The sequence below is a fragment of the Delphinapterus leucas genome, chromosome 3, assembly GCF_059928025.1.
Source record: "Delphinapterus leucas isolate spDelLeu-1000000601 "Yukka" chromosome 3, BTC_Dleu_Yukka2, whole genome shotgun sequence".
Lineage (NCBI taxonomy): Eukaryota > Metazoa > Chordata > Mammalia > Artiodactyla > Monodontidae > Delphinapterus > Delphinapterus leucas.
This window is the reverse complement of record NC_143131.1, coordinates 116,028,071-116,041,730: the sequence shown is the minus strand read 5'-3', so window position 1 is coordinate 116,041,730 and position 13,660 is coordinate 116,028,071. Positions and strand designations below refer to the sequence as shown.

Genomic DNA, 13,660 nt, shown 5'->3' with positions numbered 1-13,660 from the left:
ACCCTGCCCTTGTGCCCTGAGTGTCTGGTGGGAGATGGACATTATACAGCTGTGATGAGTGCCATGAGGTTGTTGGGGTCAGGGGAGCCTTTCCTGACGACTTGGAGTGAAGCTGTGACCTGAAGGGTGAGTGGATCCTGGCTAGGAAAAGGCAGGCAGGGAGGAGAGCATCCAGGCTGTAGCAAGCCCCCCACAAAAAGGCCCTCAGGTGGAGGGGGCAGGGTGCAGGTGATCAGAAGGGGAGGGCGAGGGACGTGTGGGATGGAGGGGGCTGGCAGCATCCAGGCTTAGCAGGTGCATGGGTAGTTACAGTGGGGTGCCTGATCTTCACCTTGAGAGCACAGGGAAGTCAGTGAAGAGAGAGAAGGGATCACATTTATACTGAGATAGGACCACTCTGGCGCCTGTATGGAGAATGAATTACACCTGGCCAACTGAGAGGCAGAGACCCTTGTAAGGGGCCCTGTGGAGTGGCGGTGAGACGTGGTGGGAAAGTGGACTCTAGAAGTACAGCAATGGAGAGGAGTGGGTGGAACTGGAAATACTGCAAAGCTAGACTTGACAGATGGGTGATTCATTAAAGGGGGTAGCTGAGAAGGAGGTCAGAATGACGCTAGCGTTCGGGCTAGTAGTGGTCGCTTTTCCGAGGCGGGGTTGTGGGAAGGGGAGCAGGTTTGGCTGGAGGATGCAGCGTAAGCATTCAGTTTTGGACACAATGAGTTCAAAATGCCAGTGAGACAGCTGCCAAATGGAGATGCCATGTAGCAGGTAGGTATATGAGTTTGCAGCTAAAAATAAATCTGGATTGATGACAATGTACGTATCATAGGCACCTCTTTTATCAGATGGAGTCCAACGGGTGCTTCTCATTCTAGCCAGCATAGTGTCATGAAGTGGGGGCTAAACCTAGAAGTTTCCACTGCGAGATCCATCTTTCTCTCTTTCTGCGACCTTCAGCAATTCATCTAACCTTTCTGGGCGCCCCTGTCCCCAGCATAAAATGGTGATGGTTATGTCTGCTTCAGAATACCAACAGCACATGTCTGAGGATCCATTAAACTGAAAATAAAACATGTGGGGCTCTTTGGAAATAAGAACTATGTTAAAACAAGGAGTTATTATAGTTGTGTGTAAGCCAATGACAAGCAGAAATACAGCCCCAAGGCTCAGTATTGATTTTGGTCCCGGTCCTTCCCGAAGCCAAATAAATCTGACATTCCTCCCCTCAGGTGCTGTCTGATCGGATGGCAGGTCTCCAGCTCCTAGCTCCTTGCCCCTGCTCCAAGGTTACGTCCTTTCTCGGCTCAGGCCATATCCAGCACCCCTACACCTGCCTGGGCTGCTCTGGCTGCCCTTCCCACCCCAGTAGGTGGTTACAGGGAAGATTCCAGTTGTGAAGTTGGAGCTTGGCCAAGAGCAGATGCCCTCTGATTAAACTGGGGATGGCCTGCCAGAAAAGCAGAACTTGGATCTGCAGAGCAAGGGGTTTAAGGGCAACCAAAGGAAACATCTCCAGACACTTTTCAAACGTTAGGGTAAATTGAGGTTTATGCAGTTTGCTTCAGTCATTCATGCAGGGAATCCCCTGGTGGTGCAATGGTTGAGAATCTGCCTGCCAATGCAGGGGATGTGGGTTCGATCCCTGGTCTGGGAAGATCCCACATGCTGCGGAGCAGCTAAGCCCATGCACCACACCTATTGAGCCTTCGATCTACAGCGTGTGAGCCAAAACTACTGAGCTTGTGTGCTGCAACTACTGAAGCTTGCGTGCCTACAGCACGTGCTCCGCAACAAGAGAAGCCACCGCAATGAGAAGCCCATGCGCAGCAACAAAGACCCAACACATGCAAAGAAAAAAAAATCATTAATTCAATTATTGGATATTTATTGAATGGCCACTGGATGTCAGGCTGTGAGTTAAGCCTGGGGATACAGGAGTGAAAAAGACATTATTTTTGTCTTCCTGGAATTAATATTTGAATTGGAAGAGAGAGAATCAAAGGGACAAAATACTCTTAAGGGAACAACCAAATGCAAGGATGGAGAGTAGTGATGTGGTTGGGATGGGGAGGGCCTATTTTAGATGGGTGGTCAGGGAAGGCTTCAATGAGGTGGTGTCATTTGAGCTGAGATCTGATGCCCAAGGAGCTGAGCTTTGAAGAGCAGTGAGAGGACCGTTCAGGCAGAGGGTGCAGTCAGTGCAGGGGACCCAAGGTGAGAACATGCTTGGTGTGTGTGCAAAGCCATGAGCAGGAGTGTGGCTAGAATCCAGGGAATCACGGCACGAGGGAAGGGGCCAGATGGTGCAGGGCTTTATTGATCACGGGAAGGAGTTTGGAGATTTGTTTCAGTGTCATGGTGAGCCACTGAGCAGTTTTATGCAAAGGAGTAATTTCTGTGTTAAAGATTGCTCTGACCCTGAGTGGATATGGGTTGGAAGGGAAAGAAAAGAGTCAATGAAACGAGCCAAGAAGACACTCTTCCAGGTGGGAGGTGACAGCCAAGTGGACCTGGTGGTGCCCGTGGATGTGGAGGATGAGGATGGACTGGAGGGGAGTCTGGAAGTGGAGGGGATCGGCTTGGTGATAGATGGGCAGTGAGGGGACTGGGATATGGAAGGACTGAAGATGATTTGTAGGTTTCTGACTTTAGCAGCCACATGGGTGGGGAGAATGTTATAGGGAGGACTCAGAGCACAGGTTCATGGAGGGAAATCTAGACTTCTGATTTGACCTGGTAAAGTTTGACATACCCATGGGGCACCCAGAGGAGATGTTGAGTATGAAGTTGGACATACAGCTGGAAGTTATCAGATACTTCTGGGCTAGAAATGCAACTGGACCATCTCAGCACAGGACAGGATGGGAACACCCAGGGAAAGGGTTTAGACAGAAAGGGCAGAGAGCTTTGGCTTGAGCCCTGGGAACTTCTGGTATATACGTGGGAGCGCCCAGCGGGAAGTAGGAAAGCCGGGAGGGATGGGTGCCACGAGAGCCTGAAGGAACCTCTCAGAGGTTAAGGCGGGGTGTGGGGGACCGAGGGCTGCCCACGCGGAGGAAGTTGCTGATGGTGACAAGTCATGTCTGTTAGTTAGTGAGGCTGAAAGACAGAGTGGGTGGAAAAATAAATTGGAGCGGAGAAGGCAGAAACGACACCTGGGGATGACTCTCTGGAGGAGTTTTGCCATCAAACTGGGCAGAGAAATGGGGCAGTAGCTGCTTACTTGGGTTTCTATGGGAAAGTAAGAAATGTACTCTCCATCACTTCTAAACCTCTCTCCTGCTCTGATACCCCCAGGATATGATATTGAAATCCCTAAAACATTCCCATGATAAAATAAACTGTGGATGACGTGCAGTCCCCAATATAATAGTTGTGACTCCACTCCTTTTCTCCCTTTTAAGAAAGCGTCTAGGATGTGAATCAGTGAGAGTAATGCTGGGATAAGCATCCGCTACTCTTTAGGAAAAAACTCATAATCCAACTTCTACACATTAAAGTACGTGCAACCAAGTTATCTGCAGTACAACTGACAGCTGACCGTATCGCACACGCTGGGGCATGTGGGCTGAGAAGCGTGTGGTTCCAGACTATGGTTGGGTACCATTCATTCATTCATCAAGTATTTTCTGAGCAGTTGCTTCATGTCATGAGTTTGGCTCTGGGCACGGGGGACAGTGGTGAACAAGCCAAACTTGACCCCTGCCCTCACAGAGCTCCAGGCAGCCAGGGACACAGACATGGAGTGAATGATTTCAAGCGCAGTAAGCTTACCGCTGAGAAGCATTGTGTTCTCAAGGAGAAAGTCACCAGCATCCTGGCCTCAGCCACAGGTTCAGCAAGTCTGCCTGGAGAAGCCAGGGTGACTAAGCCAAGGGGTGAAATCAGTGAGGCCAGTGTTGGGGGTGGGTGTGGTCAATGGCCCAGGCAGAGGTCAACACCCAGTGATGGATGGAACCCATCTCCACGGAGGCCCATACCAAGGTCAGCCTGTCCAGGAAGTCAAGGAAGGAGGAGGGGGTGGCATGAGAGGCAGCTGGAGAGGTGGGCAGAGCCAGCTGTGCAGGGCCTGGAGCCCTAGTCTTGAGTTTAGTCTTTATCAGAAAGCAACGTGAAGAGATTTAAGAGTGTGCTGAGGGGAGATGGGTGACTACATCAGCCCTGTGCTAAAAGAGCACCCAGCTGTCTGCGGAATGGGTTGAGATTGTACAGGAGAAAGGCAGCAGGTAGGTGTCCCCTGCACCCAGGCAGGGGCTGCACGAATGCCTTCCAGCCCTTTTGATCAGACTTGTCCGAGGATCTGGAAAGCCGATGGGGGTTGGGTCTCCTGCCTCTGTGTCCTGTCCCTGAAGCCTGGCCTGGTTCTTCTCCGTCCCCTCCCTCCCCTCTAGGAAAACCCAATAGGCTGGTGCTGGGGCTAGTTCCCAAGGGGGAGGGGACAGAAGTAGATACGGGCTTCTCTGTATAAGAACACCAAGGGATGACCACAGGGTCAATGTGGTGACACAAAGCTGTGGAAATGATAGAAGTGGAGGCCAGAAGGACTGTCTTTAAGAGACTGACAGCAGGTGGCATGGTATAGGGCATGGACGTACAGAAATGCGGGTGGGTGCATGACCTGGGATGGGCAGTGCAGAAATTCACTCACCTCGGGGAGGCTCTCCTAAGGAATGCTGATTCAGCAAGTCTGGGGCGTGGGCCAGGAATTCCCATTTTTAAGAAGCCCTCCCCTCCCCCCAACAAGGTGATTCTGACTTAAGTGGCCCTACGACCTTGCTTTTGAGAATGCCTCAAACGTTGGCCCGCTTCTTGGCCTTGATCCTCAGTCTCCTCAGCTGTCTCTCACCAGCTTGGGCCTGAAAGCTTATTTCATCCCTGCATTGAGATGTGGCTAACCAGATCCCTGGCAGCTGGACCAGGGGCGGCGGGGCTTTCAGGCGCGCCCCACAGCAGCGCGCAGCCGCCAGGGGTCGCCAGAGGCCTCGGCTCGTGCGCTCGGGCTCCTCCGCCCGCGGACGCCGCGCCCGAGCGAGCCTGCGAGCGAGCGGAGCCAGAGCGCTGCGGGCTCACAAAGCGTCAGGACTCTGGGCGGCGGGTAGCAGGAGCGCAGGGGAGCGAGCCCGCCGATCAGCTTTCTCGGCGACCGCGCCACAGGAGCTTGAGCAACTCGGACGCGGGGACCCGGGCCGGGCCCCAAGGTACGTGTCCCACAGAACCCCGCGCCCCAACTTGGCGTACTTGGGACCTCCCCGCGGCCACCTGGGGGCTGGCGGGTCAGGGCCTGGGGCTATCTCCGCGCGCCCCTCTTTCCCCGAGGCGGCAGGGCGGGCGAGGGGAGACCCCCCCACCCCACCCCATTCAACCGGAGCCCGGACTGCTGCTCGGAGCCCTCTTCCCTGTCTCCCTACCCCGGGGCTCTGTGCACCGTCTCTGGGAGTGCCGCTTGCGGATCGAGGGCTCTCCGTTTTTTGGGGAGGGTTACTGAAGCCCCTATCCGAGAGTGGCGGCCAGTGGGGTACCCGGAGAATAGATGACAAGGTCCTCTGTAGTTTGATAGCGGCCCCTAATTTGTGACGCAGCCTCTTCATTTGTAACTGAGCCCCCCATTCATGAGCGGGGTCCCTAGGTCTGTAGATCCGCCCCCGGTGTGCGAGGGCTGACCCTGTCCCTGCTGGGAGATCCCCCCACGCCGACAGCGGGGGCCGGTGGCGGAGGCGCTCAGTCCTGGGCGCCCGGTGCGGGGCTCGTCACCGCCCTGGCCTCCCGCTCACCGCCCCCGCTTGCCCCTGCCCCGCAGATGCCAGCGATCGTGGTGCTCGCGGCGGCCGCCGCGGCGTGGTGCTTCCTCCAGGTCGAGAGCCGGCACCTGGACGCGCTCGCAGGAGGCGCGGGCCCCAACAACGGCAATTTCCTGGACAATGACCAGTGGCTGAGCACAGTCTCCCAGTACGACCGGGACAAGTACTGGAACCGCTTTCGAGACGTGAGTACAGCCGCCGCCGGGCCCTGCGGGGGGCGGGGGAGCCTCTCAGAGGGGGCCTCTGAAGTAGGTGGGGAGGGCACTGGGGCAGACTTCGCCGGCAGCTTGTCGGTTCGGGGTTCCTGGGCTTCATCTTGCCTGAGAGGAACTTTAAAGAGAACTTCGAAGGCTTGATGCTCTCCGCCTGTTACCTGTGGCCCAGGTGTGTGTATTTGTCGGACTGGGGGAGGTGACTGTACTAAACATGGTGTAAATAGCGAGCAGCTGCGGAGGGAGAGGCTCCTTAAGCTTCTGAGATCTCCTAACGCTGATGGTTGACTTTGCCAAGCCCCCTGGAAGACCTCCCTGGGCAGAGGCTATTTAGACCATCTCTAGGGTGTTCCAGAAGAATGCCTGCTGCAGAGGTTAGGTTTGGGGTGAGCCCAGCTCACTGAGTAGGGAGGCAGGTGTCCCAGGAGGTTCGGAGAGTCATGGCCACAGGCCTGATGAAATGTTGGGTGGGAGCATGGTGGTTTTGACCCTTGGCGTCTTTAGGGGAAGAGAAAAGGAGGAGGCACCTCGTGGAGTTGGTCCACCGCCATGAGGGGGAGCCTGGGTGGCAGAGGATTGCTCCTCTGAGGGAGCTGTAGGAGGGGAGAAAGTTATTCCTGGGCACCCAGAGGCAATCTGCTGCCTGTTTCTGCCTCAGGCTGACTGCGGCTCCCCAGGTACGCCCCAGAGGATGCTGGACGAGAGGTACCTGACACAGTCTTTCCAGCAGATGGCATTCCCTCTGTGCTGTGGGAGCTGCTGCCAGCTCTTTCAAAGGCCGCCCCAGGTGGCTGGGGCTTCTCGCTTCTAGGGGACTAGGAAAAACTTTGATGATACTTAACATCGGGAACTCCTGCCTTTGGGAGAGACCCATACCACCGAGCCCCTGTTCTTGGCACAGGGCTCCCTGAGGTGGGAGATGTGTGCAAGTCACCTCCTACACTGGATTCCTCTTAGCCCCATGCCCGGCATGCCCAGTCCTTGCAGAGGGAGGGCCTGAGGAATCCAGTGAATCCAGGTGTCTTCTAGGACTTTCTAAAGAGCACCTCTCCAGGTCCCATTCCACAGGAGCCTAGGCCTTGAGCGGGGGCTTACTTATCTCTCTTCTCTCTGTTCCTCTTCCCTCTCCCTCTAGTTGATGGTCTTTTCCTTGAAAGAGGCTATTAAACACTTTCATTGAACAAGTTATTTGAGGGCTTATTGCTCCCCCCACCACCCTGCACCATGAGATCCCTGCCACACGTCCTCCTGTCCCTGATCTAGTCTGTTAACCATCTTCGATCCCCTTTTGGTTCCGCTCCAAGGAGCCCTGCACTGACTGCCTTTGCCTGCAGCTGAAAAAGATGGCCAAGATGCCCAAAAGATGCCCCAAGGAAGCTTCCATTCCCAGACTCATATAGGATAGGAACTATCTTGCTTTTTTCTTTCTTTTGCCATTACATTTTAGATAGAGTTGAGGAACAGGGCGGATGCTTAACTCGGCTGGAGCTGGAGAATTGGGCCAGGTGTGGAGGACAAGGGCCCCTTTGCACACGCCTTGGTTTGCGTGGCAGCTGGGTCAGATGGAAAGCGGCTGTGCTTGTTGGTCTTTGGGTATGGAAAGGTTTACTCTGCTTTTGTGTCTGTTCAAGGTTTTCTAGTCTTGGTGCATCATAAATATGGAATTATTCTTGTTTCCCATTCAGATTTAAATTTTGAAAGATTGGGCTTTTCTTCACTTCTCATCTTCCTTGCAAATGGTGACATTTTAAATTCTTGGATCAGTGTTTTTATTGATACAAACCCGGCTGATCATGAAGCTCTCACCTGGGGTGCTTGTTAAATTGTAGCACCCACACTCACCCCTTCCTCCTCAGAAATTCTGATTCTATAGTTCTGGGATAAGTGCTGGGAATCCATATTTTAAATGAACATTCTAGGTAATTCTTAGAATGATTAGGAAGTTCCGCCTTGTAAAAATGTCCAAAGCTTAACAGAAAGAGAAAAGCCTCTATGTTCAAATGCACTGCTTTTTTGTTTCTGGAGCAATTTTAGGTGTTAAACTAATATTTTTAGCAGCATATATTCTTTTAAAATGATAACTTAATCCAGCATACTATTTTAAAAACATCCATAATGCTTCAAAATCACAAATATCTTCAATCATCAACCATTTTATATGCTTCCTGGAGTCTTCTGTTGCTAGCTGTGGGTCAGACATAATTTAATGCCATTAGCCTCTTTAAAGTGTTGTGAAATGCAAACTAGATGCTCTTTTAGGCCAAGTCTAAGTGTCTTCAGTTGGGCCTTTTACTTGAAATGAACACAGAGCCTCGGTCCCCTGGGACCAAGGACTAAAATTTGCTTCCTACAGGAGCCAGTAGTTCAGTGGACAGTGTAAAGCCCCAGCTAATGGTGTCATTGCTCAGCCAGCCTGGTCATTTTTCACTGAGCCAGGCCTTACTTGAGGTTAGCAAAGCTCAGCTTCTCTGCTGTTGTTTTTGAGTTTTGTGGAAACCACTGATAACTTTGAAAGACCAAGCCCTGAGGTTGTTACGATGCTTGGTTTTGAAAGTCACCGTGAAAGAAAACTTCTTGCCTTTCCCCTGACTTGTCACTTTTTTTGCATTTGGGGGAGAGATATTTAGAAGGGATTTTTGAACTTGTGAAACTGAAAACTAAGGGCTCCTTTTAGAGAGTTGATGATACCCATTGGCGGTGGTTATTGGCTAAATTTGAAATGGAAATGGTGGCGGGCCGTGTGCTCCGTGTTCCCCTGCCTGTTGAGTGTGCCAGAGATGACCTGATAGCCCCTACTTAATGCTTTGAAGAGGTCCTGTTGTTCTAGATACACAAATAATCTGTCGCCTTCTTTCTAGAAGTCAGACTTTCACAACTACTCTGTGGCTTGTTGCCTGGAGCAATGGAGCCAGGAGGAATATAACAACATACAGGTGCTTGCTCCTAAGTGTACTGGTGGCCTGTTAGTTTGGTCATTATTCTTTTATAAAGACTAGCAGTTGGGATGTTTTGGCCAGATGGATACCCAAACTTTTGCACAGATATAGTATTAAGAAGGAGAAGATAAAGAAGGCAGGTGTTTGTTTTAAGTTGTACAGTAATTTCCCACCTCCAGCTGCTCCAACTGGCGTGCAGAGTTAAAATCCTCTGTGGTTTGAGGTTGAGGGGTCAGGATGCCACAACCATTTTCCTGACTTTTTTCTGAATCTCATTTGGCTTTGCATAACCATTACTATAAGGAAATTTCCTCTGTTAATTCCTACATTCATTTGTACGTCCATTCATTCCAGCAAATATTTGACTGTCTACCATGTGCTAGGCAGTGGCCAAAAGGGTGAGCAAGTTAAATAAATGTGATCTCTTCTCTCAGGTAACCACTTGTCTACTGGATGAAATCCTTTAACTTACGCTGTCAATATTTCTTTCTTATTGTTATTTTTTTAAAGTTTTTTTCTTATAAAGGTAATATGTGCTGGTTGAAATTAAAAAAAAAAGAAAACATTGCAGAAATAGATGATACCTAACATTTATCCAGCACTTAGTGTGCCAGGCATTGTTTAAGGTACTTTACATATAGTATCTCATTTAATATTCATAACGATTCTGGGAGAGAAGTACTGTTGTTCTTATTTACTGGGAGGTGAAGTCTCTTGCCCACAGAGCTAGGCTGTGGAGCAGCTGGACTGGACCCAGGCAGTCTGACTCTAGACTCTTGCGAGATTGTTGCACTGCAGCCCACCAAGAGCGGAGTGGGTTTTGGCTGTGAGCCTCCACTGGTATCACACTGCAAGTCTTTGCTGCTTTATGTCTGAGGGAAATCAGTGAAGAGCCTTAGGTTGAGACAGAGTGGAGTGGGAAGCCAGGCGCTGGACACAGCTTATTGTCGGGGTCACATCAGGCCTTATCTTCTGCTAATAATGAGCTTCTGATTTGATTAAAATAATATTGTTGCTTACACCAAACATGACATTTTCTTTCTTTTGCACTCATGAAACTAGCCCTGACATTTAACTCCGGGATAATTACCTTTAGCAGGCCCGAAGACTCAAGTGTTGCCTTGGCTGGCATTTATCTTACTCCGGAGTGACCTGAGTTTGTAATTCTAATGAGATCGCAGGACCAGCCCACGTGCTTTTTCCTTCTTGTGCACACGCTGTGGGATTTGGTGGTCTCTGTAGCAGAACTGGGGTGGCAGTGAGCATCTGATCTGCTCATTTGATCTTAACGTCTCAGCTATAATGAGTTTCAAGGGCAAGTGAGGCTTGTTGACAGAATGGTGGCTGGCTTAGTCGGTGGGGTTGGTGACAAGAGAGGTGATGTGGCTTAGTGGATCAGTCATTAATCTGTCACCACAGAAACTTGGCTTGTAATAGAGAGTAGCAGAAAATCATTTTGATTAAACAGGTTCAAGGAGAATTAAATGAGTTTGTCATCCTGACTTTCTTTAATGAACCCACTATCTTAAATCCCCTGTACTAGACGACCACTGATAGAAATAATTATTTCACAGGAATCATTATAAAGGGACAGTTTAAAAGTTGATAGCCCTAAGACCATTCTTGTATTTTCTGTCCTAACCTTCAGTTTGCCCTTGTAGACAGAACCTAGTTTTTGCCTGGCAAGGATGGCAGAGCTTTTGCCCCAGTTGACCCTCCCAGGCTGAGTTCCCCTGTGTCTCCTGGGCCTCCCAACCCTGCCTCCACAGTGCTTCAGCAGAGCTGGATTGCTAGGAGGATAAGTACTCTCCTGTATACTGATGAGATTATTGTCAAAAGCAAGAACTGGTCCCAAATGGATCATCAGACCTGTACCCCTCCCCTGGAAGAGTGGGACATAAACATTAGCTCAACTATTTGATCTCGCTTGGGGAGACACAGTAATGTTAGTAGTTAAATATTTTATAATAAATCATTTCTTACTCGTTTACTCATTGTATATTTCAAACCAAACACACTCAATATCTAAACATGAACACCTTCAGGATGGCTCATTTTACCTTTCCTCTGGGGAGGTGACTTTTTTTTTTTTTTTTTTTTTTGCACGGTACGCGGGCCTCTCACTGTTGTGGCCTCTCCCGTTGCGGAGCACAGGCTCCGGATGTGCAGGCTCAGCAGCCATGGCTCACCGGCCCAGCCGCTCCGCGGTATGTGGGATCTTCCCGGACTGGGGCACGAACCCGTGTCCCCTGCATCGGCAGGCGGACTCTCAACCACTGCGCCACCAGGGAAGCCCTGGGGAGGTGACTTTATATTCCTTAGGAAATTCCTCAGACCCAAGCTCATGCTTGGTCTCATCTCCCCAGGTGAGATCATTACAAATGGAAGAAATTTCCTGTAAGACATTGAATAATTTGCGCAAGGTTACACGTATTTGTTTTTGGTCATGTTTCCTCCAATATAAGATGCCGTCGATTGTAGGGTGTACCATTTTTGTGCACTACTAAGAAAGAAGACAGTGTCCAGAAGGAAGAGTTTAATAGACCCCTGGATGGAGCCGGGACCCTAGAGGACTACTCCCTCTGGGTAGAGGTAAACAAGAAATAAACTCACAATGCAGAAAAGGGACCAGAGCCGGGCGACTCATGTGTCTCCACCTTGGAACTGGTGGATGAAGGGGAAAAATAGGCCCTGAGCAATTGACAGGCTGACTCTTTTGCAGGTTTCTGGTCTCAGTGCACACAATCATTGTGCCCTCCCAACCCCCGAAAAAAAAACCTTAGACAGTTAATTTAGTTTCAGGCTGTTTGTCCTCTCTGAATCCCTGACTTCTCATTTAGTAAGTGGGGGACGACCACTTTATATTGGTGAGGACTCCAAACTGTAAGTGACTGAAATCTAGTCCAAGCTGGCTTAAATGGAAAAGAAAACTTACTCACTTGTGTAACTGAAAATTCCACTGATAAACTATGCATCTAGATAAGGCTGGATCCATGGGCTCGGGTTGCACCACCGGATTTGTGTGTGTATGTTTATCATTTTCTTGCCACTTCCCCATCTCCCCACCCCCATCTTTGGGCTTTATTTCCCCATGTTGGTTGTGTTCTCAGGCTGATTAGTTCCATGTGGTGACTCATGGCAACTACACGTTTATAACATACTGTAGTTTTTATGTCTCCATATTGCCACAAAAATCCCAGAATTGAGACTTGTCAGATTTACCTATATTCACCCATTCTCCAGTAAATCACTGTGGCCAAGTTGGTAGAATATATGCTAATTGGCTGGGTCTGGGTACATGCCTAGTCCTGGGGCGGGGCCTGGGACCTGGGCATAGAATGGTGCTGGGAACTGCATTGGATTACATGGTTAAAGGAAGGTTAAAGGGTAGTTTCTTAAGGGGAAATGGATGCCTTGTGGGCAAACATTACAGGAGTCCACTGTGTTGATCAGCCTCCCTGGGTTGGCATGGAGAGTAAACTGGCTAATATAAGTGAAGCTGTTAGCAGTGCCTGGCTTAATACTCAATTAAGTGTTAAGTATTAAGTGGGGGCTATTATTTTTATTAATATTAACAACTCTTATTACACTTTCATGCATTATTCCTCAACTTATGGGTGTATGTATTTATATTTTAGCTTCTTTAATAGTTGTCTTCTTCCTGAAGTAAGAGCCTGAGTCTTATCATGCCTTGCACACAGTAGGTGGTCTGTTAGCATTTTACTGATTTGAATGATTACTTAAGCACATCTCTCGATGAATCCCTGGGAAAGGAAAGCCTGAAGAATTACTGGCACATGTGCGATTATAGTGTTTGGTAGGAGGAAATTCTAGGTTACACACACATTGAAAAACAGACCTTACAACTTCATAACTCCTTTTAGTTATAGCTCTGATGTACAGAGCTCATTGTCCCCAGACCTTTACCACTGAGCCCAGCCCAGAAATCTGCTCAGTGAATGTTTGATTGAATCTGAGTGAATGAATGAACGAAGGAGTGAACTATTCCGTACCAGGATTTTGCACACCTCCAGACTGAGGAGGACCTGTTCCTTGTAGAGGGCTGGCCCCAGTAAGTCATGCTGGCTTTTGACACGTGTCTTTCATTCTGTTAGCAATTGACTGATTATGGTTACCAACAGATGGGCCGTGCTGTTGAGAGGCAGGGTGAGCCTGATAGAGAAGCTCACCCCCTTCACAATTCAGGTACAGTCCCTGAACCTGTGCAAAGCTCTTCCTGGTGAAGAGGCCCCTCTTAACCTGTGCTCACCGTCCAGTCTTGTCATGAATAAGCTTGGGTCTTGGCTACAGCACCACTTTCCTCATCTGTAAAACTGGAGTAATCAAAACAAACAAACAAACAAAACTGGAGTGATCACACCTGCTTTGTGGGGTTTTCGTGATCTTTCAGTGACTGGCGTACCTGTGATTCTGATAACAATTTCTGAGGGTCACTTCTCTTACCTTGGGCCCTGGGAGCATGGGTGAGTTGCTGACGCACAGCTATACATGTTGCTTTCTGTCTCATGTCTTGGAGAAATGTTGGGGAAATTGGTTCCATTTTCCTTGAGCCTGTCTTTATTCCTTGCTGGCTGGAAGGCTGTCTGCGGTTCTCTGTGGTTCGTATTTTAAATTTTCTGGTTGTAGGTCCTGGCACAGACATCTCTGTCGTGTAAATAGCCCTCGCCCTGCCTCCCCCTTTAAAAAAGACTTC

General features: G+C 49.7%; 1 protein-coding gene across 1 annotated transcript in view; it reads left to right on the top strand.

Annotated features, from left to right (window-relative positions):
• The first annotated feature begins 3,973 nt into the window (after window positions 1-3,973).
• Window positions 3,974-13,660, top strand: part of SPOCK1 (SPARC (osteonectin), cwcv and kazal like domains proteoglycan 1) — a 554,568-nt gene continuing 544,881 nt past the window's right edge. Inside the window, exons 1-2 of the mRNA XM_022588868.2 lie at window positions 3,974-5,198; window positions 5,798-5,983. Of these exons, the coding sequence (XP_022444576.1) occupies window positions 5,798-5,983 (186 nt within the window). The 5' untranslated portion in view covers window positions 3,974-5,198. The remainder of the gene's footprint in view (window positions 5,199-5,797; window positions 5,984-13,660) is intronic.